This window comes from Epinephelus moara, chromosome 11, assembly GCF_006386435.1.
Source record: "Epinephelus moara isolate mb chromosome 11, YSFRI_EMoa_1.0, whole genome shotgun sequence".
Lineage (NCBI taxonomy): Eukaryota > Metazoa > Chordata > Actinopteri > Perciformes > Serranidae > Epinephelus > Epinephelus moara.
The window spans coordinates 17,034,953-17,062,736 of NC_065516.1; the positions used below are offsets into that span (position 1 = coordinate 17,034,953).

Consider the following 27,784-nt stretch of genomic DNA (forward strand, 5'->3'; position numbering starts at 1 on the left):
TATCTTTCCACAGTGTCTGTTGGTGTCGGTGCATTCTGGCCTGTGTAGAAAGGTAATAAATTTCAGTATGTGCACATTTGGTATGTCTGTGCTTCAGTGCATTTGCTTGTGGTATATGACAAATGTATCTACATGCATTTGTTAACACTGACACTGCTAGGAAAACAGGACTACAGACTTTAACAATCTATAGCAATACTAGAAACTATCAGTAGTTTTGCAGTCGTTTGGTCATGGGAAAAATTTAAAATTTAAGCTGATATTGGCTCTAGATCAGGGGCTGGCAACCTTTTCTATGAAAAGAGCCTTTTTTGGACAAAGACAAAACAAAACAAAACAACAACAGCAACAAAAAAAAACACTAGAATCACTGCCTTGTGGTTGTATGCCTCTGCAACTCGTCACGTTGCACTTACAGTTTACATTCATGTCTGTTAAAACATGGATGCTTCACACACATCTTCCCCCGGCAGCACACAGGATCTATACAATCAGCACAGTTACAAGATGGGCACCCAAGATTTGTGTTACCAATTCAGTATCCGACCAAATGGAGTTATGGCATCAATGGACAGAAAGGTGTTTTTGCAGAACAATATGATGTCACAGTGAAGCTGACCTTTGACCTTTTGGATATAAAAAGTCATCACTTCATCATTTTATCTGTGTGAAATTTTGTCATAATTACATATGAATTCTTGAGCCAAAAACACGCATGAGTCCAACTGAACGTTTGTGCCAAATTTTAGGAAGTTCCTTCAAAGCCTTTTTGAGATTATACCTTCACAAAATGAGACAAACTCAAAGTCATAGTGTTCTTTGACCGTTAACCACAAAAATCTATCACGTCATCATTTAGTCCAAGTAGACGTTTGTGCCAAATTTAAGAAATTCCGTCAAGGTGTTCTTGAGATATCGCTTTCACAAGAATGAGACCAATGTAAGGTCAAGATCACCTTGACCTTTGACCTTTGACCTTTGAATCAAATCACTTTATCATTAAGTCTAAGTGAGCATTTGTGTCAAACTTGACAGATTCCCTTAAAGCGTTCTTGAGATATCATGTTTATGAGGATGGGATGAACATATAGTTCATATCTTCAAATCATATTTGAGCCTTATGGTGAAGGTACAGCAACAATATTAGCCTATTAACGTTACTAATTTGTCTAAATGCACATTCATTAATATGTTTTACTACAAAGTGGCAACTCTGCAGTGGGCTATTTATGATTATTTAGTACTTAAGTTTTTGCAGCTTTGGTGGTGAAAGCAAACAGATCTGTCCACACACTATAGAATTCTCTATTTTGAGGCTTTTCTTTTTTGGATTTGGAATACATAGCTAGCTTAGCTAGATTCAAGACTAGCCATTGAAGGTTTGGCAAAAATTTTGATGAAAAGGCACCAGACTATACATGTTCAACACACATTTTAGTTGACAAAATGTTTTAATGTTTTTGTTTGTTTGTTTGTTTGTTTATGTTTGTTTTCTAAATGTGGTGTATGGACTGTAAAAACAATTTTTTTAACAAGTGGAGAATGTAAGCATCATTTTAGGCCTAAAAATGACAAATAATAAAAAAATAAAAATAAAAAAAACCCCATTTATTTTCATATCATTTTTTGTCAAAGCCACAGGGAGCCAGTGGAGATAGGCTTAAGAGCCATATGTGGCTCTTAGTTACTACAATTCATTCTGAGAAGGACATGAATGTCTGTACTTAATTCCACGACAGTCCCTGTGATAGTTGCTGAAATTGTTACAGTTACAGACAGTGCCACCTCCAGAGTCACACTGCTAGCTAGCTTTACGCACCACATTTTCTCTGACTGTCACAATGCCAATAATATCAAAGCTGCGCTGATCAAAGTCCACAGAACAGCTTTATCTACACCAATGGAGTTTTATAACCCTTCATTTATGACTGATCTAAACAAACACTGGATGTGTCATGATGGGTGATGGGAAAATGGACTCAAATACACAATTTACATTGGTCATACTTGTCAGCTGGTACTTCTTTTTCCCCAAAAGCAGACTTTGAGTCCATAAAGTAATACAGTCTATAAAATGATAGCGAAGAGTGCATATACTGTAAACAAATGTTTATTTAGGATTTCAGAGCCACGCCAGTGTTTATCTGATCCAGACAATGTACCCTTACTCTCAGAAAATCTTGAGCATATTTATCCACAGTCAGACTCTGTTTCCTGTGTTGTTGTGTAGACAGGCGTCAGCAATGAGAAGGCATTTTGTGCAATGGCGAAAGACACAAAACAGTGCTATCGCTCACAATGCTAACATGACTTTTTACATCTTTACACATAAATGTACTGTTACTGTTCCACTGTATTGAGGAACATTGGCAGCAGAATGCACTACTGAGGTCACCGAACAGTCAGCACTCCCACGACCATGGGCGGATAATGAGACAGTGGGTCCCTGGGCATAGACATGCAGAGAATAATGAAAATACAGTCACAGAGTAACTGTACATTTATGTGTTAACATGTAAAAAGTCTTTTAGAAAGGTTAGAACTGGCACTATTTTGGCCATGTCCACCACATAAAAGCAACTCCACAAACTCTTTTATCCCATCATGCCTTATACTTTCTGTTACTGTTTCAAGCTCTAGGCCAAATGTATATACATTTGCATATAATATTTTATATACACAACTCTTAATAAAGCTATCCAAAGAAAAGGGTTTTCTACAACAAAATTAGAGAACAGCAGCAAAACCCTGGAGATATTTAAGCAGGTGAAAAAGTGCAAATCATTATGTGTACTGCCTGAAATTGAAATCGCCAGAATCACTGTGGTAAATAAAAACCCAATTAACTCAGCTGCCTTTAAAACAGGAAGTAGATTAATGGAGGGGAAAGTGAATGTTAGCAGAGAGTTGACCTCTCTTTAAAATGTTATGAAACTGATCTGGCTGGAGTTGTTGACAGATGGTGAAGGCCGAGAGGAGGAGAGGGGTGACACACTGACTTTGTCTGAGGATATACTGCAGGAAGGACACTAACAGCAGGCTTCATAGGACTCCAGATGGCCTCTGAAGAGTCTAGTGGGGTCAGTAGCCCCTCACTGCACACATACAGCTCCCGTTGTGCAGCTCATTTCTGCTGTGATGACTTTTATCAGTCTCAAGGAAACTTATGGTTTATCTTACCATGCAATAAAAATATCAACACAATACAGTGTAAGTTAATAAGGTGAAGCTTGGGCCAGTAGTCTAAGACCTAAACTATTCTTCTTGGTAAAAATCTTTTGATTCTAAACCTGCATTATCCTTTTTTTTGGCCATTTTAGGGCATAGGATACAAATTGCAATCACAACATCGAAATATTAAGTTGAGCAGGGGAACTTCCTTGCAAGCACTTTCTTATTTACACATCTGACATTATAGTTTATTTAGATTAATGTTTCTTTTTCTTTCTTTTTCCCGTGGTGAAAAAAATGGATAATGAGCAACCAGTCATGTTGACATTAATTTGACTGTGATTTATGTCTTTAAACTGTAATGAATCGTAATTTTATAGTTGTACCAGATGAATGTGCTGCTATTCATATGTTGATGTGTGCTTGTAGATTTGTAGTATAATAGGGACTTTATATTCCTGTTGCATGTAAATGAATGTTTTTAGTGTCTGCGGATTGTTCTGTGTGTACCTGCCCGCAGGGACTGCAGGTGGAAATTACCTAATAGCTAATCTGGCATGAATCATCTCCTCCACGTTAAGATTAATGTTTTTTTGTGCACTGTCCTTGTTTAATAAGGACTAAAACTGTTTATATTATGTACTAGTATGTTGTTTTAGCAATTAGTGTACAAAAAACACTTGTCTTGTGAAAGAGAAAGCACTACATGCAAATGAAATGAAAGTTTTTCAAGGACTGAAAAGCTCCCCCATTTTCACTGTGGAACAATAACGTATATGCATGTAAAAACAGGCTTTTACTTTTTTTGTCACTGTTAGTCGAACCCTGCTCAGAATTAGCATGCAGTATGGGACACAGTTAATGTACTCCTTTCATATCCTTCTAGGTCACAGGTGTTTGGGGACACTATTTGGCACCATAACAAAAACACTGTGTATACTGTTGACATTAAGTTAAAGACCTATTATGTTTTTCCATATTTTTAGTCATAATGCTACAATGATGGCTGTTTATATTTAATGTAGCCAGAGTTTCAAAAGTAAAAGTAATCCATGTGAGCAAAAACCTCAGGCTCTGAATACGCTTTTTTTCTACTTTCGCAACATGCTGACGTCAGCTCATGACAGATATCTTTATATGGTCGTCTGCTCCAGGCACATTACTGCACAGCTACATGTAGCTACATGCTAACATAAGGGAAGCATGTAATCTTGGTTGTCAATGTTATTCTCCTTGATTTCGGAACATATTAGATTTTAGTTTAGAAGCTTGTATTTTTCATGGTAGACAGTGCCTCTATACTCCGTTAAAATCATGTTCCGGCTTCAAGCACACTGCTACGTGTAGTTACATGCTAATGTCAGGGAAACATGAGATCTTGTACTTTCTCTTCGATTTTGGATCATATTCCTGCTGGAACATCTGATTGTGAAAATTCTGGTTTAGAATTTTTATTTTATTGGTGAATTTTCAAGGTAGAAAGTGCTGCTATACTGTGCGGAGAGCATGGATGTGGAAGACCCAGAAATGCTGACCAGTCAGAGCAGACTGGGCTTTTTAAGGAGGGGGCTTACAGAGACAGGCGCTAAACCGGAGTGTTTCAGACAGAGGGTGAATAGAGCAGAGTTTTCATTAGCTGGCATATGCTGGCTTTTGGCTGGTATCACGTGAAGTTGACAGGCAGATCAGGGCGACCTCTAGCTCCCCTGGCAGAGTCTGCGCCCCATATAGGATGAGTCCTTCCTTTGCAGCGGTCCGAGTTCAACTCCGACCTTTGGCCCTTTGCTGCATGTCATCCCTGCTCTTTGACCTAACTTTCCTGTCTATCTACAGCTGTTCTTTCATTAAATGCAAAATTGCCCCAAAAAATAATCTTAGCCTAATAATGTGTGACCTATAAGATATGTTGCCAAGACAATAAACTTATATTATGCAGACCAGATTTTCGGGTATTAATTACCAACGGATCTATTTATCTATCAAAATCATACAGAGTGTGTCCCTGCCTCTTCAGAACATACACCACATCCACAGCGGTCACGTTCTTCCTGAAGGTGCCTGCTGCAGGTAGGTGATGGCATCATGGAAAATGTTGACTGGAGACACAATCTGCGGTGATAGTGTCGCCGTCTGGTCATTTTTTCACAAGTGCCAGGCGTCTACTGACAGGCGGCTGCGCTACAACTGACAAATCGGGGCGCACCGAGTCCTTTTCCTCCTTTGCCTCTGCAATCATTAGTCAATAGGCTGCTTCTTCACTTAGCTTATTTTCACGTTATATCATTTTAAGTGTTTTACCGCCCTTTAAACGTAGGCTGTTATTGGCTGTTAAAACATATGGCTGGCAGTTGTTCTATGAAGCTGGAATTCTGGAATATTAACGGCCATATTGCCCGAGTATGAAATCGGAGCGCAAAGACGAGGTGTGTCTTTTGAACCTAATGCAATACAACACTTGATTGGGCACTGACATAACCTGTTTGGAGTTTTGTGTAACAGATGTAGCAGACCTCACTTGACCTCATAAGATGCAAGAGTTATGTCAGCTACACATTGTCAGTTCAGCATTGCTATACTTCACAGTATTAAACAGCAATATAAAACCAGTAGACTATGAATGTTACAGACCTGAAAACTGTGATTGCTGGAAAACGTAATCACTGTCCGCTGCCACGTTCCCATCTGTGGTTGTGTGGAGTGTTTCCACACCTCTGTGCTCTGACCTGGTGTGTGAGTCTGAACCAACACCTGAAGATCTCCATGTTTTGACCCAACATAATGGTAGAAACTCATCTGTTGAATAAAAATGCAAGGAAGATGTTGTAATGTGCTTGTTGAGGCTTTTATATGGATGCCAGGAGAGGATTTTGTTACCTGGCAAGTCTGACTGGGCTGAAAGATTGGACTGTTCAGGTCTGCAGAGGTTCTGTTTCCACTGACAGGTAAAAGGGACAGGAAATATGCTGAAGGAGAGGGAGAAGTATGGATTAATATGAATAAACGAACGTACAGTACACCCTATATGAAAGATGTCATGGTGCTCGTACTTGATGTGTTGTTGGTGTGGTCATGTTTGAGCCCCGGGACCTCAGTTGTTCTGGTCCATCCAGACGGCGACTCTGAGCTCTGGATCAGGTCACAAAATCCCTCCTCAAAGTCGCACCTCTTATATCTGGAGCCTTCAACAACAACAACAACAACAACAAAAAAACATTTCACTTGTGCTATTTTGTAATTCACTATGAAATATAGTTCGCCATGAATCTGTGTATTGGGATTAAGCTGTGGGATCTACGCATCATAAAGATTCATCAGCACAGCGGAGCTAAAAAATAAAGTGGTGTCTCATTTAATTTTGATACATCTTGTCTTAATTTTATTTGACTTTATGGCCAAATGTGGGACTATAAAGAGTTAGTGATGATACTGAGTTTTTAGAGGTATGTCAGACAGGATCAGTGATGATGCAGCAAGGAATTAAATATGACTTCATATTCTAAGATATATAAAGAGCTGAATATCCTCACAGAAGCCTCTTATATCTTAATCTACTTGCCTTTATTGGTGCCAAGTTAAAAACTGTGTACGTATCAGTTATGCCTTTAAACTGTTCAGTCCTTTGATTTCCATCCAAGTCTGTATATTTTAGTCATGCGTAAGAAATGCTTATAATGATTTATAAATACTACATTTGGATTTTACTTCATTGTTCCCTCAGATAAAAAAAAAAAAAAAAAAAGTATAAATCTGTATATCCTCGGATTTGTCAAACATATTGTTCTCTCTGAAACCAAACGCAAAGAGTATGGAGACAGTATGGGCTGAAGTCCCAAGGTCAGAATGGACCTAAGGTGGTTTAGAATGACCAAGCTAAGATCCTGTGGGACTTCCAGATCCAGACTGACAGACATTGTGTTGATCGACAAACGACAGAAGAAGGCAGTGGCAAGAGATGTAGCAATCCAAAGCGACAGTAACATCAAGAAGAAGGAACACGAGAAGCTAAAAAAAAAACAGGGCTGAAAGAGGAGCTAGAAAAGATGTGGCAAGTAAAGGCAGCAGTGGTGCCAGTGGTATTCAGAGCACTGGGGGCTGTGGCCCCCAAACTGGGAGAGTGGCTCCAGCAGATTCCAGGCACAACATCTGAGGTCTCTGTCCAGAAGAGCGCAGTCCTAGGAACAGCTAAGATACTGCGCAGAACCCTCAAACTCCCAGGCCTCTGGTAGAGGACCCGAGCTTGAGGAAGACACACCACCATCCCCATGGGGTGTTAAGAGGGGGATTTTATACATACTGTATATATAGTTTGATTTTTTTTCCCTTTATAATTCTTTTTTTAATCCTAGTCAGTCTAAAGACTGACTTCTGAGTCTAAAGCAAGTGTATCTATGTATCATTATTTTGCAATTTTAGTTTCACTTTCACTTAGACTTGTCCGAGCTGGCGATGGGATCAAGGTTTATCTAATATGAGCAACACATTCTTAGCTGTTTGAAGACGTATAGCCCGAGGCTCATCTTATCCATTACTGTTTACAAGCAGAGATTTGTGTGTTTGATGAGCAGAGTGAAGCAGGTACACTTGAGCTGCAGGCAGGTGGCTGAGGTTGAATTTGCAAATTCATTGATCTGTGAATACTAAATAAGGCAAAGGTGTTATGTCTGAAGCATTTTAAGGCACGAAGGGATTTTTTTTAATGGAACTTCCAAATATATAATGTTGATGAGCAGAGATGAGTTTCTAGTGGTTTAATCAATGTCTGGGGAGGAACTTTAAAATAACGTATTAATAAGGCTCTTACTATGGTGATTACTAACAATACCTTACCCTTAGTAAGTAAGAAATAAATGACCTTGGTCAACATTTTCTTTATTGTCCAGGAAGGCAATTATTTTGTGTGTTAAATAAAATGTTTGTCATTTCAGCCAGTAATAGTCTTGACATTTGCGTGAAATGCCATAATGATACATCACAGATATGTTGTAACCATTTATCCACCCCGCACACCCTCATTAGCCTATACAGAAAGCTGACTGTCCATATCAATCACATATCCTAAAAATCTTGCCAAATTATGATTATATTATCATTACACTGTGTATTTTCCTGCTTTACTCACAGTTTTTCTCATCGCTGCCATCTCCACAGTTGTCAGTGAAGTCACACACACAGTCCTCAGGCACACATAAGCCCTGGGAGCAGCTGAACTCTGGAGTTAAACAAGCTTCCGCAGACACAGGGGTAAACACCAGAGAGAAGGCCAACAGCAGCCACGCTGAACCCAGCAGCAACGTCATCGGCCTGGTTATTATTTTTGTCCTTTAACTAAAACACCTTCTGTTCCCCTCCAGGTGAAGCATTTTGTTTTTAGGACATAAGAACAAACTTCAGTCGAGGCAGAGCTTTTCTTCACCGCGTACAGTTCGCTTGGATCTTGGAAGCTGTCAGCGCGTTGTAAAGGGTAATAAATGGCTTTTATGGCTGTTACTCAATAAGGTCACTTTGCTGGTTCCTGTGTTCATGCTACTCTGTGAGGCTGTACTTAGGCACAGCAGTGCTTTTTGCTAAATGCTAACACCAGCATGCTAATATGCCTATAATAACGATGTTAACATGCTGCTGTTTACCTGGTGTAATGCTTACTATGTTCAACGTGTGAGTTCAGTTTGCTATAATTTCTTAATTAGCTCTAAACACAAAGTTGAGCATAAACTTTGATTGAAGATTATTAGTTCATGTTTGTCTGTACCAAATTTCATGACAATACATCCAAAAGTTTCACTCAAAACCACAAATGTCAACTTCATGGTGTCACTCGAGGAAGAGTCAGGGGGTCACTTAAGTTATTAGGATTCATCCTCTGGGCACCATGAACATCTGGACCAAAATCCATGCTATCCATCCAATGATTGTTATTTCAGTTTAGACCAAAGTAGTGGACTGATTGACATTGCCATAAAGCCAAGCCGCTAGCACAGCTAAAAATCAGGTAAGTATTTTGTTGGGTGTATTTGTGTATATTTGAGCTGCACATAGCCCCTAAAGTCCTAAAGGGTGATTTTTTTTCTTGTGCGCACAGCATAATTAACTTGTTCATAAAAGATAATGATCTTTTCCTCCATTGAGCTGTAACCTAAATAGCATGCAAGTACTTACGTTCCTATTCTTAAGCACAAAGGGCTTTTAAACCAATCACTGCTAATAACACATAATTCAATGGGAAAACTGTCCATCTGTATGGGTGAAAACTGGAGAGCGTGCAGATAGCCCACTGTTTTCAATAAAGATAAAACACATTAGCTCTAACTACAACTTGGTGTACTGAACCTATAAAAGAAAGGAAAGAAGAAATGAGGTTGGGTATATGAACTGCTATGAAAGGATCATTAACTGTGTCCAACAGGGCTCAGTTCCACTTTACAGTGAGGCATAATTTCATTTCACAGCTATCAGTAAAGACAAGACCTTAAAACAGACAAGCAGCAAGCCAGTACACGAGCTGGTGTAGTTCAAATGAAATTAACCTTGAGAGAAAAAGCGAGCTTGACAGCTCCATGAGGGACGAGGGACCAATGGAACAAGGAAAAGATCACGTCTGTATTGACCTCTATTGGCAGTGGTGGTAAGAGTGAATTGAGTGCAGCTGGCAGCATGTTGAGACAACTCCACATCTAGTGGAGATGTGTCCTGTTGAATTGTTGTTTCTGAATACCAACCCTCAAGCAGTCACTTTGAATAACAGTGTCAGGATGCAAAAATACATGAGATGGGAATCAATTTGAGGTCAGGATGATAACGACTGAGAGACTAATCATCTTATACCAATTTTATGAGTGACAGGAATGTGCAAGAATACAGAATGGCAATGTGGTCAGCCATGGTGAGTCATAACCACACAAACTGATATCAGTGAGAGAGTGTCATTAACATCAACCAGCAAAGAGTTGAGCCAATAAGGCAGAACAAAGCTGACTCCATTGTGCAGGAAATAAAGGAATAAAGTCTGTTAAGCATTGTTATGCATAACATTCAGTACAGCAGGATATAAGAGCAGTCCATTACTGTAATGCTTACACTGCAGGATGAAATTTTAACTTTGCATAAAGAATATTCAGAATAGTCTGTTCAGAAAAATGTAGACCTAGAAGTGAAGATGGCGGTGAAAAAAGAAAAGCTGTAGAAACAATGTTTACCATCTTAGTTTAGTGTGTTAGCATCCTAATATTTGTCCAATCAGTCTGAACAAAAAGTGCAGCTGAGGCTGACAGGAACATTATTAGTTTTGCATGTATAGAGAACCAAGCGGCTTTTGAGTAAACACCACCTCCAATGAGCCCTTGACCACTGCTTCTTGCAAGCTCAACATTTTGTTATCCAGTCAGGACCACTTCAGTCAAAGAAAACTTTATTTCCATGTGCAGTGTTATGTTTGGTGGTAGGGTTTTTTTCTGGGGCCTCTCTGCCATTCCTAGTCCTACGCAGAAAGTCTAAGGCAGAGAGAGCAGACCTCCCTGCCCTTCCATGCGCCTACATGGAAAGCCTAAGGCGGGGAGAGCAGTACCAAAGCCCCCCCGGGAACAGAACAGAGCAGCCTCAATGACAAACAGAAATGACATTAATAAGTCAGACACAGCATGAAAAGGAGGAGCTGGGGTGGAGGCGGGTTGCAAAGTGGCTTGCAGAGGAAGCAGCAACCGTAGGCAGGCCAGAGCAGTTTAAATAGGGTGACCTGAATGAGATTCACCAGTTGGATGCATGGACGGACTTGTGATCCATCAGCTGACTCCCTTCCATCAGTCAGCTGCTCCATCAGTTGATTGGGCTGTTTGAGATCAGCTGATGTAGCTGGGATGTGAGCTGAGCTTGACACTATGTCCTGTCTGAACTAATGCTATGCTTAATTTAAACGTTATGCATATGAATAAAACCAAGGTACAATGATGTAAGTACCTGCAGTGCCACGCTGGTAAATTTTCATGGTAGTTGTACTTGTTGGTATGCGAACAAATTAATCATTGTTTAACTTTTGTTAAAATCATTTTCAACCTCTGCTAGCAGATCTGTGGTCATAGATGCCAATATATCATAAACAGCTGGGATATGTCTCTTATTTTCAGTAAGACTTTTCATTGAGTTACAAAAGCTACATTGAGAAATTTCGATATGATTTTGATACTAGATAAAAAGCAAAGCATTATCAACGTTAGTATCATGGGGGGATATGAATGCATTGAATTCCATGGCAATCCATCCAGTACTTGTTGAGACATTTCACCTCAAACTAAGGCCATCCCAAACACCGGTTTTGGTGATTGAAGGTTTGTCGAGAAAAAGTCTTGAAGCTTTGAGGGGGGAATGAGAGACGATGAGAGGACATTTTCAGAACATCAGTTTTCAGTCATTGCATCTAAAATAACATGACAATTAGCCACTACATTAGCATGCGGAAAACAAAGCAACAGTAGCCATAATAGCTAGAAAAAAGAATACTTTGGAGGACGACTAAGGCCTAATTGTGTGACTCTAACAGTTTTACCACTTGTGACAGGCTTACAGATATGCTAGCAAGATGTTGATAAAGTCAAGCATCTGGAATAGTTTCAAAATTTACAAACATGACCTCCAAAAAAGTCGCATGCCAGATATGCCAAAGGAGACTGGCATATCACAAGCCCACAGGAAGAGTGGCAAATCACCTGGATTACTATTTCAAAATTTATGGGTTATTGGGAATTTTGGGGGTAATGGTATAAAAAAATGGAGCATTCCAATATTGATTTGGACATTGATTACCATGGCAACAATGGATTGAAGCATTCGCATCAACCCTACTCCAAACCACAACTGTCAAGCTTACAGTAGTGCTAGATGAAATTCAGTATGATTCATCGTCTGGGACACATGAATGTCTGTACAAACTCTCATGGCAATCAGTCCAGTGCATCTCTGCAAGTAAAAACCGTGGCATATTTTCAAATCTTTCCTCCACAGCTCGTCAATTTGAGACCGTTCATGCATTTCTTTCATCTACTGTCTTACACTTACGAATTCTTAAAGTTCTCATGAAACAGCTAGCAGAGGTCTATTTCATTCGGCATATGTATGTGATTGCTGTAAAACAGGAAGCTAGGGATAGACTTGTTCAGATACTGACTGGTGTTTACCATAGCTGATTGACTGACTTCTCGCCACCACCATCGCCTACGCATATGGATTTTACTGATGAAATGAAGAAGACGACCATGACGAAGTTGTTTTTGGAGCAAGGTCATACATGCTTGAGCCAGGATCTGAAGTCAGCAGTGTTGCTGGTGAAGGAGAGGCACAGTCCCATCCCAACAATGGAGTTGGTGCATCCCCATAGTAGGCTTGTGTCTATATAATGATCTGTTCATGCGTTTTGATATTTTACTTTTACACAACGTGAGAATGTCAACTCAATAGTGCTAGAAATAAAATTACAAAAATTCAAGAGAGTGTTTCATTGGATGCAAAATTAGTATATGTCCCCGAATGCAGGATGAGTCATCAGCTTTTTTTTATATTGATTATTTTGATTTAATGGAACTGAGGAACTCTTCTCACACTCATGAGTGAAATAGAGGTAAAAGCAAGGCAGCACATTAGCTGGTGTGACCAGTGCAGCCATTTGTCAAACATTTGAACTAACGTGTTTCACACAGATAGTTTTGCACATATTAAAACAAAGATGTGATTAAATTCTGTTCCCGTTTGTAACCACACTGATTGTCTTTGATCTCAATCTTTCAACACTGTTGATGTTTCATCTGAGTAATGGTGAGTAGGAGGTTACCTTCACACACTAGCACATGAGCTGCAATGGAAAAATTTAGTTAAAAACCCCATTATCTTCCAAATTAAAAAAAAAAATACAAAGGGATTGTGCTGAATAGAAAACCAGGATGTACAAAGAAATTCTGTCTGGTGTCATATTTTAATTCAGAGCTGAAACAAATCAGGTTATGCCCTGTACGAAAACAGAAAAGGGAAAAAAAAACAATCAAATCAGTTAAATCTGAGAATTTCAATCAAATACACACCTTTTGTTCCCAGGCATATTTCCATCTCCATTCAGCAGCAGCAGAAAGCTGCTGGAGTCATTTAGTATGTCGCTCTAGGTGAGGAAAAAGAAACCAACCATCATTCGTCTTCATAATCACTTTTTTCCTTCCCTGGCACCTTTCAACAGTTTGTTAATTAGAACATATTGACAAGGAAGAACATTTCATCGCATTTTGAATGCAGCCAATCTGCTTCTTTCACAATTGTACTCAAGCTGTGGCAATGTGCAGCACCTGCTAATTTTCCTTCAACCTGAATCCAGTGATTCACCGCTGAGTGAAGTCGTCGTAACAGCTGGGGTTTAATCTTAACAGCATACCTGTAGGAGACACTTCACTCAGCACCTCCAATCAACACAGTGTGAGTCTGAAGATGCTGCGGTGCTTTGCGGCGTGTTGTTGTGCACAAAGCGGCCAACAAAGTGTTGACAAATGAGCTTTATGAGAGGAATGAGACTGAAACCTTAAGAGTCTTACGCATCCCATTTGCCAGATCCTCATCCTGCCACAATGCTGCCACCTGTCAGCATTTGAGAACTCTGCCTGATGACTTAGATCATCAAAACACAAGAAGCCAGTTTGCTTTTATAGCTGGAGTGCATCATCAGTCATGCTATTCACCTGAAGCCTCTGCAAGCTTCCAGATTTATTTTGAGGAGCATATATTTCATAACAACAATAAAACAGTGGAGGAGGGAGTTTTCAGACTCTTTACTAAAGTAAAAGTAGCCATACTGCAATATAATAATACTCAGTTATGTTCAAGTAAAGTCCCACACTGACAATATCAGGTAAAGGTATCTTTAGTAAAATGCACTTAAAGTAACAAAATAAAAGTACTTGGACGTAGGGCTGGGCAATATATCGATACTGAGATGTGAGACTAGGTATCCTCTTAGATTTCGGTTATTGTGATATCATACTGAAAGTATTGTCTTTTCCTGGTTTTAAAGGCCGCATAAGAGTAAAGTGACTGCTGGTTTATTACTTGCCTTTACCCAATTAGTCATTATATCCACAACACTGATGACTATTTATCAAAAATCTTGCTGTGCAAAATTTGTAAAAGCACCAATAGTCAGCTCTACAATATTGTCAGTACATCAGCATCAAGCTAGCTCCTCAAAAATATTGTCATATTTGATTTTCTCCATATTGCCCAGGACTACTCAGAAGAAATATTTACCACCCCTGAACTCTCAGTTGTACTAAACCACGCCACGTTAGCCACAGTGCAAATGTTGCTAGCAGTAGATCGCTACATTTCAGAGACTTAATGCTGGTTTTTGTAACAAACTTGGTAGCTGTATCTAAATGGTAATATTTGGCCCATAAAATAGCTCGTGTTTTTTGTCTGATCTCGATATGAGGCCTGTTTGTCATTGTACAGTCCTGGAAATGTGATGGACAAGTTTTGTTTTTTGTTTTTTCCTTTTTGTCCATCTTTTAGTTCAAGCAGTGGCCAGCAGTGATTGGCTGCACCCACAAGGGTCAGGACTGTCAAGTCAAGGTCAACAGTTGCTTTAATTTGCACTAGCTCTGATGAATTTGCACCTAATTGAATGTTTCCATTGACTTTGCATGCAGTCACTTTGTGCTCTGTCTGAACACAGCTCTAAATGTGTATATTGCAGTACTGCATTATTGTTACTGATAAACTGATATATACATAATTGTATGTACTGTTAGGTATATCCTCCTGAGACCCTGTGTCCTCATACAAAGACATTACATTTTGGCTTACTGAACCTTACATACACTTAATTCTGCTTAACTTAGGCCTGTTGTCATTTGTGGACACTTTGTTTTGTGCCATCTAATGGCGGTAAGACCCCAATACACTAATCCATGTCAAAACACGATGGCAGCCATCTCTACTAAATCAGTCTGCAGCCAACCCCGACACAAATGTGGACAAGGTTAAGACCTGATTAAATTTGATAGTTGAAACTTGTTTATTTGTGATTAATAAAGTTTGTAGTTTGATATGACAACAGATTTCACCAATTTTAGCAACAGTAACAAGCTAAGACGCTGTTAATTATAGAGTACTCGTTTGAAGACATAAGGGATTTATCATCAGCTCGTTGAAAGACATTGGGACTTTATTGTAATTGACAATGTTTAGTTTCTTTTATACTTATCAGGCCTTAGTGATCCCGAATAGCTCTAGAACAGCGTACTATATTTTAGAAGCTCAACAAATGTTTTCTGTGTAAAATCTTAATCTTTAAAGGTTTAGCTGATAACTTTTCTAAAAATAACTTCTGGCATATTTGCTGAACTGTAACTTTATCCTGACAGTAGCACATGAGACAAATAATGCGTGGAAAAAAATCAGGTTCCTCTGGCTCCTCCTAGTGCTCCTAATGGCATTTGCAAGAATCGACCTGAACAAAAACAACCAATCAGAGCCGAGGAGTCTCTCACTCATGTCAGTCACTGCTGGTGTACAAGCTCTGCAGTCAACATATTCCTCAAATTTGTACAAGCACAGTAAGCGTTTAGATATATTCAGTTACATTCCAGTTCACTGCAATAAAGCCCCCACAGTAACCCGTCTAATTACTAATTGATTTGTTGTGGTGAACTCGCCTCACATCAGTTTGACAGATTCTGTAAATAATGCATCAGATTATAATAAAGTCAACCCTGTCCTTCTCTCCCTGTGGTCGTTGCCCCTCAAAGTAAATCACCTGAATAATTAGAACTTGATTAATGACTCAAAGAGACGGGGGTTCATTACACAGGAGGAACGAAAAGGCTTCATAGTGCCAATCCTGAGTGATCCCAGAGATAAAAATCTAACTTGTATTAACAGGCATTTCCTCCGCTGTAAATTTCACCTTTAAACCCTTCTCACAAAACATTAAACAGATACTATGGTCTCAGTCTTATCTACTTTACTTTTAATTAGGATTCTATAGCTGAGACATAAAAAGGAATCTGACAACTCAGACCTTTTTGATATTCAAGTGCTGCAACATGCAGTATGAATTATAGGGGGAAACTGGATAATCCTTGACCATGACAGTCCTGTGTGGTATGTGTGTGTGTGTCAGTCTGTGTGTGTGTGTGTGTGTGTGTGTGTNTGTGTGTGTGTGTGTGTGTGTGTGTGTGTGTGTGTGTGTGTGTGTGTGTGTGTGTGTGTGTGTGTGTGTGTGTGTGCGAGACAGAGAGTGAGAATAATGAGCGGTCACTGGTTCATAAATTCATGTTTGCTATAATTGAGGCATTTACATGCATTCGTCATGGCAGAGAGGCAGTGAGTCTGCAGGGTTATAAACATTTGCAGGTCAACACGCAGCCGGCTGTATCCTGCTCAACACAAGTCATTTATTTTAATGACAACAGGTACATGCAGGATTGCTTCTATACAAGATGGACGATACAGATCACATTATAAATGCTGTCCTGATGGAGCAAATGTCATGGCTTGTGTCTGTGCTTCAGGGAGATGGGTGATTGATGTGGCAGCTGCTATGTTGAACTACTCATGTTTCTCCTTTCCATACATGAGTGAGTACAAAAGCTGTCATCTTAGTTGAAATGCTTTCTAGCATACTTGCCAGATATCATGTATTCCTAAATAACTAAATGGAATTAATGGTCATATTTTCATGTCATTGTCATGCCAGTTCTCTTAATGTGTGGTATCCCCACTGTCGTTTTTTGGTGGAAAGACACTGTGAGGCAATGACTGGGTTAACAACAAAACAATTTTACAATTGAACTTAATTTGTTATTTCACACTTCCCACACAGTTTAACACAGGTGATAATCCCACTTGCACATAACCTGTTCTCCTCCACCTGTTGTGACACTCCTCAATTCCCAGTTCCGCTGTTTGCTCTGCTGAGCAAGTCCAATTTTACAGCGCTGTCCTGCTGCTTTGGTAATCCTCTCAGAAAGATGCTTGAGATCCTGAAAGCCTGCTGACCAGGTACCATCCTCTCCAAATAAAACACACTGGAAGCAAAAAATAGCGTCTTCACTGACAAGTTAGCATTAGCAGTTAGCATTTTTTTCAGGAGAAGGACTCCACCTTAAATCTGATTTTTTTTTTTGTTTTCTCCAAAGGTTTGGTTTCAAATATCCCACGGCTGGTGTTTAATCCAAAATTTCCCAAAAGACAGACTTCCTAATGCTGTCGAAAATAAATAATCCACAGGTAGCTTCTTTAAAAGAGCTAATGACTACAGTGGAAGGCAAGAGCCCTCTACATTAAAAAAAAAAAAAAAAAAAAGGGCCAAAAAAAAAAAAAAAAAAGGGCCGAGGCTACTACTCAAACAGCCAATCAGGCAGCAGTTAACTTTGGGAATTCAGTGTTGTTTTTAAACACATGGCACATGCCTTGACCTTGAGATTTTGTACCTATCGCCAATTAGTGGCCTCTTAACCAAGCGCAATGAAAACACCATGTTAAAACTGTGTAGGCCGAATGGAATAATGATAAACAAAAGCACCAATCAGATTTTAATGTCATGCATTCATCCAAAATTATATTAATTTTTAAATTACTCAGTACCACTAAAACTACACTATTTTCTACTGCCAGCAGGTGGGGGTTCACCCCACTTATACCCATTAGCCATCAAAATTAAACATGGAGAAGACTGCTAAAGGCTCCTTTCCTATAGACCCTTTTAGGGTCGCCATCACAATGACGTCAGTTTTTTAGCTGGAGGCAAAACACGACTCACCACCACAGGGCTGTAGGCTATGTAGGAGTCTTAAAATGTCATCTTCTCGTGTTACTAGGAGCCAGAATAGAAGGAGTCATAGCTCAAAACTTAAATATGATCACATACCAGCTGCCACTGCCTGTCAACAAAAACAAAGACATCTATTGTTATATGCGATAAGATGAAAGGACTGGGCGGCTCTGAACATAAAAAATGCTCACATGTGCAGCGCACACTTCATATCCGGTTAGGGAAAAAGTATTTACTGTTGTAGGGATGAATAACGTTATGTGTATTAAGGGTTATCATGTCCACCTCATCAGAAACTGGGGAGGTATTAAGAGGAATATTGGATTTCTCAGTAACGCTGACTTTTTAGCACATTAGCTAACGTTAGCTTCAATAGCAAAACAATCTGGAGGAAACCGTGGGCGTCCTCCGTGTCGTCCTCCTTTGTAAGATTGGCCTAGTAATCAACCACAAAGCTGGCCATCCCACCTTCAGCAATCCTGTCAAATCATCCATCCACTGAGTGAGAGCATACGGGTCGGCCAGTCTGGTCCCGTTGGTCAGTGTTTACTTATTCAAGTAACACTCGCGGTCCCAGAGAGTGAGTGACCTGACATGGTGCATTTTTAAATTCAGTCTGATGCTCTACGCTAAATGAGAGCCCTGTTGGTTGAAGAAACTGAGCGTTATATTTCTACATGAATTAACAAACGGTTAAGTTAATCACATATTCACTCCGCTTGGCGTTCTGCTGCTCCAAGAGTGCGGTGCTCTGAATAACCGAACCAACAGCATTACAAAAAAGAGGACGAAAAAGAAATCAACACAGAACAACTGAGCTAACAAACAATAATAATAAATAGCAAACAATGAAAGAACGATATGATTTTATATGATTTTATTCAGTGTCCAATTTCAGAATGTCCAATTTTGGTGCTCCCAAGCCCCACAGGTGAGGTGCTAGGTGGCTGCCCATGTTGCCTACAGGAAGATCCGTCACAAGGGGCCGGTCATTGCATCTTGCCACCAAAGGGGCTCAAATTAGCATGTCCACCTGGGTGTTGTAGTTTCACCACTACTGATCAAAGCTGATCGGAGCTGGAGCAGATAAATAGCTGTGACTACTGCTGAGTCATTTGACCCAGGAGTGAATGACGATTGAAACTTTTCCCATTGATTAACAAAACCAGATGTCGGCAGGTGTTAATGTTTTTTTGTGCAATGGGAAAGGCGCTTTAGTGTGCCCCAGGGATCAGTTCTTGGTCCATTCCTGTTTTCTGAGTACACACTCCTCCTTGACAACATAATGTATACTGAGACCTTTGAGACTGCTGATGATGATGCACATATTGTAGGCTCATATCTCTGTCTTTTAATTGCAGTCATTTTATGCAGCTACAGTAATTGAAAGCAGCCTCGGTGCCATTAAAGAAAAGATGTCTAAAGCTTTTCTGCAACTTAACTATGACACAACAGATGTTTTTTCTTGGCCTAGATACTGTTTTTAACAATTATCCAAAATGAATTCTCCACCTTGAACAGAATATTAAACAGTATGCTGTTTCAGAGATTCTTCCAATTAAGACTTGCTGAAAACATGAAGCCTCTTCTTAAACTCATTACTTGTATATTTTTATGCTTTTTGTGTAAGTTAAAGCTTCATACATAGAGGCAAGCAACCATGAACAAATACATGAACTCTTCAACTAAAACATGTTGAAAAAGTCACCCATGTCTTCATCACATGCAGGGGCGGCTGGCCAATAGAGGGCGATAGGGCGCCGCCCCTCCTTGAGCCACAAAAGAAAAGAAAGATGATGATAATAAATGTATGATTATCATCATCATTATTGTCATATATACACACAATATATTAATTATTCTGATCATTTTCACTTGAAACAGCTTGTCCTGCCTCTGAATATCCAATCAGAGGCAGTGTGAAGTCACGTTCCGGCCCTTTGGGGCGATATCAGCCTGGCGGGAAATCGCCCCGACTCACTCTCACAGACCTCCATGTAAAATGCTCTTTTTTCTAAATGCAGGCACTCCAATGCAATCTCTATGGGTTCCGGGAGGGCTTGCCCCAACGTGTTTCCGTCATATGTAAACCACCAAGTATCATTCATGTGCTCCTCAGATGGTCCGATTTCCCAAGTTGGGAAGTCGTTCTTACTTCATTGTGTGTTCACGAGCGTTTAAGTCCTAATGTGGAGACAACATGGACATTACAAAGAAGATGTGTTGTATTTTATCACTCAAAATGTTTAAAAAACACATCGTCAACCGTTTCCACTGAAATATTGCTTTACGGTCGGAAACTCATTTTTCCGATTATTCCGACATCACATGAGGCAGCATCCAAGATCAACATGGCTAACGTTTCCAGCTGATCCAAGAGGCTTTTTAACCATATAGGTTATAAAGTAACGACGCATAGTGTGTCCAAATTCACACCCGTTCTTCTCTATGGATATTCTCCGCGACCATTAGCGAGAAGCCATGCATATCACGTGAAACAGCGGAACCGGAGCTTTCCAGTGATGACACACATCATTGTGCTGTCATCCCATCACGCTATAAATACAGATTAATTGTCTAAAAACACCTGACTAATTTCTTTACAATCCATTATACAGATCTTGTTATCAGTCACTTCATATAGTGAAGAATATCGTATCTTACCACGTTTTAAGCTTGCGTGTGTTTCTCCCTGTCTATCCACATTTGTAGTCCGGCTTTCAAGATGCAAATATCTCCATATTGTCCAGTTGACACTCCATCAAACTTTGTATGACAAGACCAGCCACTTCACCTTTGCGCACCCAGACAACTGCAGCCTAATTATGCATGCTGACAGGGCCGTAGTCACCATATACACTGAGGGGGACACGTTCCCCAATGCCCAAAATGCCCCCCCAATATATAACTGAAACTGAAAAACAACAACAAAAAACATTCAGGTCAGGTCAAAGAGCAGTGATACTATGTGATGTGCATTGTATTAAGTTGTAGGGTATGCCTGCATTTAATCAGAACACAAAATGAATTTCCGCTTAGCTATAATAAAATATTTTCTGATTAAGACTGACAGTGACTCAGTGAATACCTTACTCAGTTTTATTTGATTAATGGTAAAACAGGTCTCTGTTTACATTCAAAAGTATTTATACTGATGGTACTGATGAAAAGTAGTCTGTTGATGACCACAGTGGATTGTTCAGTCATTGTAGAGCCAAATTAATTCAAATTTACCCATTGAAAGGGTCACCTCAGCCATCATCACAACAATTGCCCCCCCTGAGAAATTTGGCAGGAGCCGCCACTGATCACATGATGCCTCCACCTCAATCAATCTGACCTTGCTCAGGTCCGACTGGTTTAAAATTTAAAACAAAAACAAGACATAGATCACATTTTACTCCTCACTGCCTCTGTTTTCAGTTTAAACAATTCACCTTTGACTTACAAAGCAGTTGCATGACAGGTCAGAAGAGATATTCCCTCTCACCAGTGGAAGAAGCCTCAGGTCCTCTGAGCAGGGACTCTTGTGTGCTCCAACTGAAAGCTAAATGTGGCTGTATTATTGCTGTTGTTGCTGCACCTTGAATCTGAAACAGCCCTCCTCAAGGCCTCAAACAAGCTTAACCATAACATATTCTCAAAATTTTGCATTCAAGGCTTCTGGCTTTTTGTGGTTTATTCGAAATTTAGCAGTAGAGAAATGTCAAGACAAGGAAGAGACATGGATGGACGACATGCAACAAAGGTCCAGACTTGTTTTGGGGAGGCTGTGGCCCAGGAACAGCATCAAACCTCTAAGCGATATGGACACATATTCAGTAATCGGGTGCACGGTGTTGCAGTGGTTAGCACTGTCGCCTCACAGCAAGAGGGTTCCTGGGTCAATCCTAGGAGGGAGTTTGCATGTTCTTCCTGTGTCAGCGTGGGTTTTCTCTGGATACTCCGGCTTCCTCCCACAGTCCAAAGACACGCAGGTTAATTGGTGACTCTAAATTGGCAGTAGGTGTGAATGTGAGCGTGAATGGTTGTCTGTCTCTATGTGTCAGCCCTGTGATAGTCTGGTGACCTGTCCAGGGTGTACCCTGGATCTCGTCCAATGTCAGCTGGGATAGGCTCCAGCCCCCCCGCGACCCTCAAGAAGATAAGCGGTTACAAAAATGGATGGATGGATGGATGGATGGATATTCAGTAATCTGTTATGGTTCTGTTTTGGTTTTGGTTTTTGGGTGGATTTTTGTGTGTTCTCCTTTCCCTTTTTGTTTCTGTTTCCTGCCAGGCTTGTTTGTGGCAGGGGGGCGTGGCTGGCTCTTCCCACTGCAGCTGACGAGGCACACCTGTTTCCACTCAGCTCATCAACCTGCCTATATATATCCGGTCTTCACGCCACAACTCAGCCAGATAATTCCGTCTGTGTTGGTATGCAAAGTTCTCTTTCAGTGTTGCTTCTCTGGTGAGTTTTACCTTGCGGTTTTTATTTTTCGTGCTTCATGCGTTTTTGTGCTTACTCGTATTTTTGCCCTGTTTCCCAAAGGCTACCATGTTCCTCACAGTTGCCAGTCTCAATGTCTACAGTATCTTAGTGGTTTTCCATGTGCTAAGTCCTCGTGTCACCTCCGGAGATCCATCTCTTTTCACCGGTGGACAACCTCCTAGCCAGCCAGCTCCCTGCCTCCACTGCCTGCAATTTTGTTTTTCCTTCGCCATAAACTCTTTTGTTTCCATACACCTGTGTGCTGTATCTGCTTTAAGGTCCAGCCAGAAACCAAAACTTGACATAATCTTTTTATCAGTGCGCTTTAACTTCTGTTAACTCACTTATTTGTTACCTCTTTATGTGGAATCACCTAGCTATACACACCAGTTTTCTTGGTATACTACCGTGACATGATTAAGTGCTTTGCAATGGTTGCATTTATTGCTACAGCTTGGTATTAAACAATTTCTGTTTGTACCACTGTTAGCACACAGAAAATGTGGCAATACACAGCAATGCCCCTGACCCAGAACACAGCAGAGACAAAATGTCAGACTGTCTTAGCACCATTAGATGTGTCTTTGCTCCACTGGTTTGGATGATTTGGGCGAAGCACTCTACTCAGCCAGAGAGTTCAAAAGGTCCTTTTTATGTGTGAAGTTCATGAGGACAAGTTCAAGGAGTCTCCGACAGACTGTAGAGAGGCAGTGCTTCCTCTCCTGAATACCCTCGATGTGCCCGGCCAGGAGGCGTTGCTTTTAACTTGTCAAAGTCAATATATCACTTTTCTTACTGGCTCATTTCAAGGGCACCGCTTACACACGGACAGCTCTGACATGAAGTTGAGTAATTACTAATTTCACATGATGAGATTTTGTTCTTTTAAGACATGGTTACAATGGATACACTCATAGTCTTTTATACAATCATCTATCAGTTGTTCAAGTTTTCAGAGCCAATTGTAAAACAGGAAGAAAAAAAACCTTTCTGAGCCTGTTAAGATGCTCACTTGGTTGTATGAGAACAGAAAACCACTGTTCCTCTCCTATGATAACAATTTCCCTTTTTACTCCCATTCAGTGATACTCTTGAGGACACGTATGATTCACCTTATTATTTTTGGGTGTCTAAACTATCTGCCAAATGGTTTTGCCCAGTTTACTGCATTATCCAAAGTCCTCTGTCCTCTGCCAGACCACATCACAGGACATGCTGGTATTTAAACTTCATCCAGTAACAAGTGTTGCCAGGCAATCGCTAATTTGTGTGTCAAATTTCCTGCCATTTGCAAAGGGAGACATGATTTGGAGAGACTCAGCAGAAGACGGCTGATAAACCTGTTGTCATTTTTAAAGGGACAGTTCACCCCCAAATTAAAAATGCATATTTTTTCTCTTACCTGCAGTGCTATCTATCAATCTAGATTGTTTTGGTGTGAGTTGCAGAGTGCTGGAGATAGAAGTAGTAGAGATGTCTGCCTTCTCTTTAATATAATTGAACTAGATGGCACTCAGCTTGTGGTGCTCAAAGTGCCAGCTAATACATTTGGAAAAACTCAACAGCAATGTTTCTTTCCAGAAATCATGACCTGATTACTGAAGACAACCCACAGACCTTGTTGTGAGCAGTTTCATGGAGGAACTATTTTCTTTCTACTGAACTACATTTGAACAGTATCACCACGCAGAAGGAAGTGTGCATCTACTGCTAAATCAGCTAGCACCACTGAGCTAGCTAACATTACAGCTCAGCTGAGGAAGATGAGTAGATGTACGCTTCCCTCTGTGCAGTGATACAGGGAATTGAAGTTCTTTTTAGCCTATTTTGTTAGTCCTTACTAAAAAAAAAAAAAAATCAATGCAGCCTTGAAGCAGAAAGCCAATCTGTAGATGTTTTAAGGCCAAAGCAGGTGAACAGTGTGCGTCCAAAAATATGGCCATATTATTTTCAAAGTACAACCCCACACTAGCGGTGGCTAGACGTGCGTTGGTGCTCCTGGACACGCTGCCCCACGGCACTTCATACCACTGTCCTGTTTTCAGCCTTACCACCCCTGGAATTAAATGCATTTTCCCCCACTCACTCGCTGCTTGTACATACTGGCTCCTGTAGCAGCTCTATTTCTCTGCTCCTGTGGCAGCTCGACTCCTCTCCTCACCATGGATGCGTAAAGATAACTCAGTAGCTGTTGCTGTCTTGTGTGTCATGAAGAATAAATGAGGAGACTCGTTGTCGAGGGTGAGAAATATCTTGTGTCAAACGGCCCACAATCCTGTCATTGCAAAGATAATGGCCAAAAAGCTATTGCCTGGGGAGTAACTCTGGAGATCGGCTCTTCAGGTGAGATATCAAGTTTGATAAGGGGCTCTCCACACATGATTTTAAGCTGACGCAGCTCGATGAACTGTTCCAGTTTGTGCTAGGGGTGGCACTTTACGCGTGTCATATTATGTGCCACGCCGCAGTGGTGCTAGTGTGTTTTCAGCTTTAGGGGCGATAAGGCCTCAAGACTTGTGTAAATACCTAACTCTTATACAAGCAGCCACTAGAGGGAGTAATACGTTTTAATTTTGCAACCACAGTGAAAAAGATGTATGTATTTAACAGGAGAGTCACACCAATGCAGCAACTTTTGTCCATTTTTGGTAACAATTTAAGTGACTGCATGAGATGTGAAGTGAGGTTTTGAGTATGCTTTACTGCATGTGTTTTAGTTGAATAAAAGGGGTAGAAAGTGGAGAGCTATTTGCTTGCATCCTTTTCCTTGCTTTCAACAAAGAAAAAAGCAGAAGAAAGTGACATTTAGCTCTACTTTCTGTCTTGTATGTGATTTGACATTTACAATTACCGCCAAGATAGCTTGAAATGTAACATATAATCTATCATCCATTTTCAGTCATTACTTGCAGCTTTTTTTTTCAAAGGTGTTCAGACTTTACGTAAAAACTTAACAACTATTTAATCAGTGAGTGAGAGGCTTTAAGTCTTTCTAGGAGGAGAAACGTTAATCGCTTGTGCCCCAGAGCTATTAACACTGTATATCTGGGGACAAACTGGAAATGTCTGGCAGTTTTCCTAGACTGCAAGTGAAATATTACACACAGATAAAACCTGAAAACAAAAGGCAAATAGCTGAGAAATTTGGCTTTAACATCACAAAGGAGCTTGTGCACTACAATTGGTCTTCTGCTGAAAAATTCTCTCATAATCTCTTAATATTTGCATATAAGACATTCAGTATTGTTCATTTTGAATGCTTTGTGTCAAACATGCTTAGAGGCTTATGGTAAAGATGACACATTGTATGGTCCTATCTGATACAAGCATGCTATACTAGGTGTATATATGATGGAAGTGAGGGGGCTGGGGAGGTCATGGTTCAGCGGTGAAGCATCCTTGTAAAATGCAAATTATACCGCAGAATCTATGAGAAGACAGGCTTAAACTGACACTTATATGACGGGGGAAATGTCATGGTAGCGTTGGCTGCAAACCACATCGAGGAAATTGAATTTTTCTGTGAATTAATCTGCAGCCTGGGCACTGCAATTATCTCTGAGCAGAGAATATCGGTCAAGTGAACATCAGTATTAATAGGAATGAATAATTCTGATTCTGACTGGTTGGAAAAAGGGAATCTGAAAGATATTGGATCCCCTCCCTGAGTGTGGATATTGCTGTCTGACAATTTAAAAGACTTGCTTGATGAATTCCATGTGAAATTAAATTACACAAGATCAGTAACAAAAGCTGCAAGGATCAAAATATTTTCAGTCTGCAACACAAAAGACTGAGAATGACTTGATCTGTGAGGAGAGTCCACACGGAGCAGGAGGTTGCTGGCCTATAGTATCTCTTTAGTAGCATAGAGCTGCATATTTATTGATCAAATTACAGGTTTAAGTCAGCAAATGTTGCAAAAGTAGGATAGTGCATGTGTAAATCATGTAGTAGATACACTATCTTACGTGGTCAGTGTGTGGATGTTGTGTTTCAAAGTTTTTAAGTAGCTCTAATTTCATATAGGCTACATATTTCTTGGAGCTGTTGCTGGACTACATGAAAGAAAGGTCATTTTTTCTAATTTAAAACAATGTAAAAAAAAACATGAGAGGTACAAAGAAGGTGTTTTCTCTCTCTGTTTTTTTGTCGCCTACAAGTGCCTGAGGCTTCAGTTCTGCCAGTCTGTTGAGCATATGGTGTTTATTTCACCAATTTGAGTGCAACAAATGGGTTTGGTCTCAATTCAAAATAAGGTACGCTTAATTCTGACTGATCGGCCATATATGAAAGGGGAAAGCAACCCCAAAGTCATCTTGTTTAGTGAGCTGCCCCTTTAACAGTCTACTCACGTTAAAATAACAAGAATAAACAAAAAAATCTGTGAAACAACATATTGTCATTGAGACTGAACATGGGAAAGAATAATCATTTTTCACAGAGGACACTGTGACATTTCTCAGAAGGAAAAACACAGGTTTAGGTGATGAATTAAAGCTGAGCTGCTTTATTTTCAGGGTTCTGGTGCTGTGACTCACTGTCACACTGTCATGGCTTTCTGGGACACATAAATAGAACAAAGCAATTAATGTTATTATGATAATAGCAGCCTAACTGCTACTTCTCCTACAATGACAAGTCAGAAAGTCTGATGTGGAAAAAAGGCCTGTGGACAATATTTTTTATTAATATATGCACACATGGTTTGTGCCAGAAAATGTAAAACAAGACGTTTAAAGTCTACAGCGATGCTATAATGCTTATTGGGAGCATGTCTATGTTCCCAGGAGCCAAAGTTCCCAAGGTCCTAATGTTCCCAGGGTCCTACGTGCCCAAGGTTCTATTATCCCAGTTCCTAAATTAGCAAGGTTCTACCTTCCCAGGACCCCACAATCCCAAGGTCTTATGTTCCTAGGGTCCTAAGTTCCCTAAGGGTCTATGTTCCCAGGATCCTAAATTTGCAAGGCCCTATTTTCCCAGGGTTCTATGTTCCAAGGGTCCAAAGTTCCTATGGTCCTATGTTCCCAGAGCCCTTGGTTCCCAGGGTTCTATGTTCCAAAGGTTTTAAGTTACCAAGGTTCTATGTTTCCAGAATCCTAATTTAGCAAGGTCCTATGTTCCCAGGGTCCTATGTTCCCAATGTCCTATGTTGCCGGGTCCTAAATTAGCAAAGTTCTACTTTAGGATCCTAAGTTCACAGGCTGACGTCCAGTGTTCCCAGGGTCATATGTTTTCATTATCTTAGGCTCTCAGGGCCCTATATTCCAAGAGTCCTAAGTTGCCAAGACCCTATGTTCCCAGGGTCCAAAGTTCCCAAGGTCCTATATTCCCAAGGTCTA

The 27,784-nt window shown here is 40.2% G+C and overlaps 1 protein-coding gene across 1 annotated transcript in view; it reads right to left on the bottom strand.

Moving 5' to 3' along the window:
* The window catches only part of malrd1 (MAM and LDL receptor class A domain containing 1), a 99,745-nt gene extending 90,878 nt beyond the window's left edge, over positions 1-8,867 (bottom strand). The window contains exons 1-4 of the mRNA XM_050056646.1: positions 8,291-8,867; positions 6,219-6,350; positions 6,046-6,134; positions 5,800-5,964 (exon numbers count right to left, since the gene is read on the bottom strand). Coding sequence (XP_049912603.1) covers positions 5,800-5,964; positions 6,046-6,134; positions 6,219-6,350; positions 8,291-8,468 — 564 coding nt within the window. The 5' untranslated portion in view covers positions 8,469-8,867. The remainder of the gene's footprint in view (positions 1-5,799; positions 5,965-6,045; positions 6,135-6,218; positions 6,351-8,290) is intronic.
* Between the last annotated feature and the right edge of the window lie 18,917 nt (positions 8,868-27,784).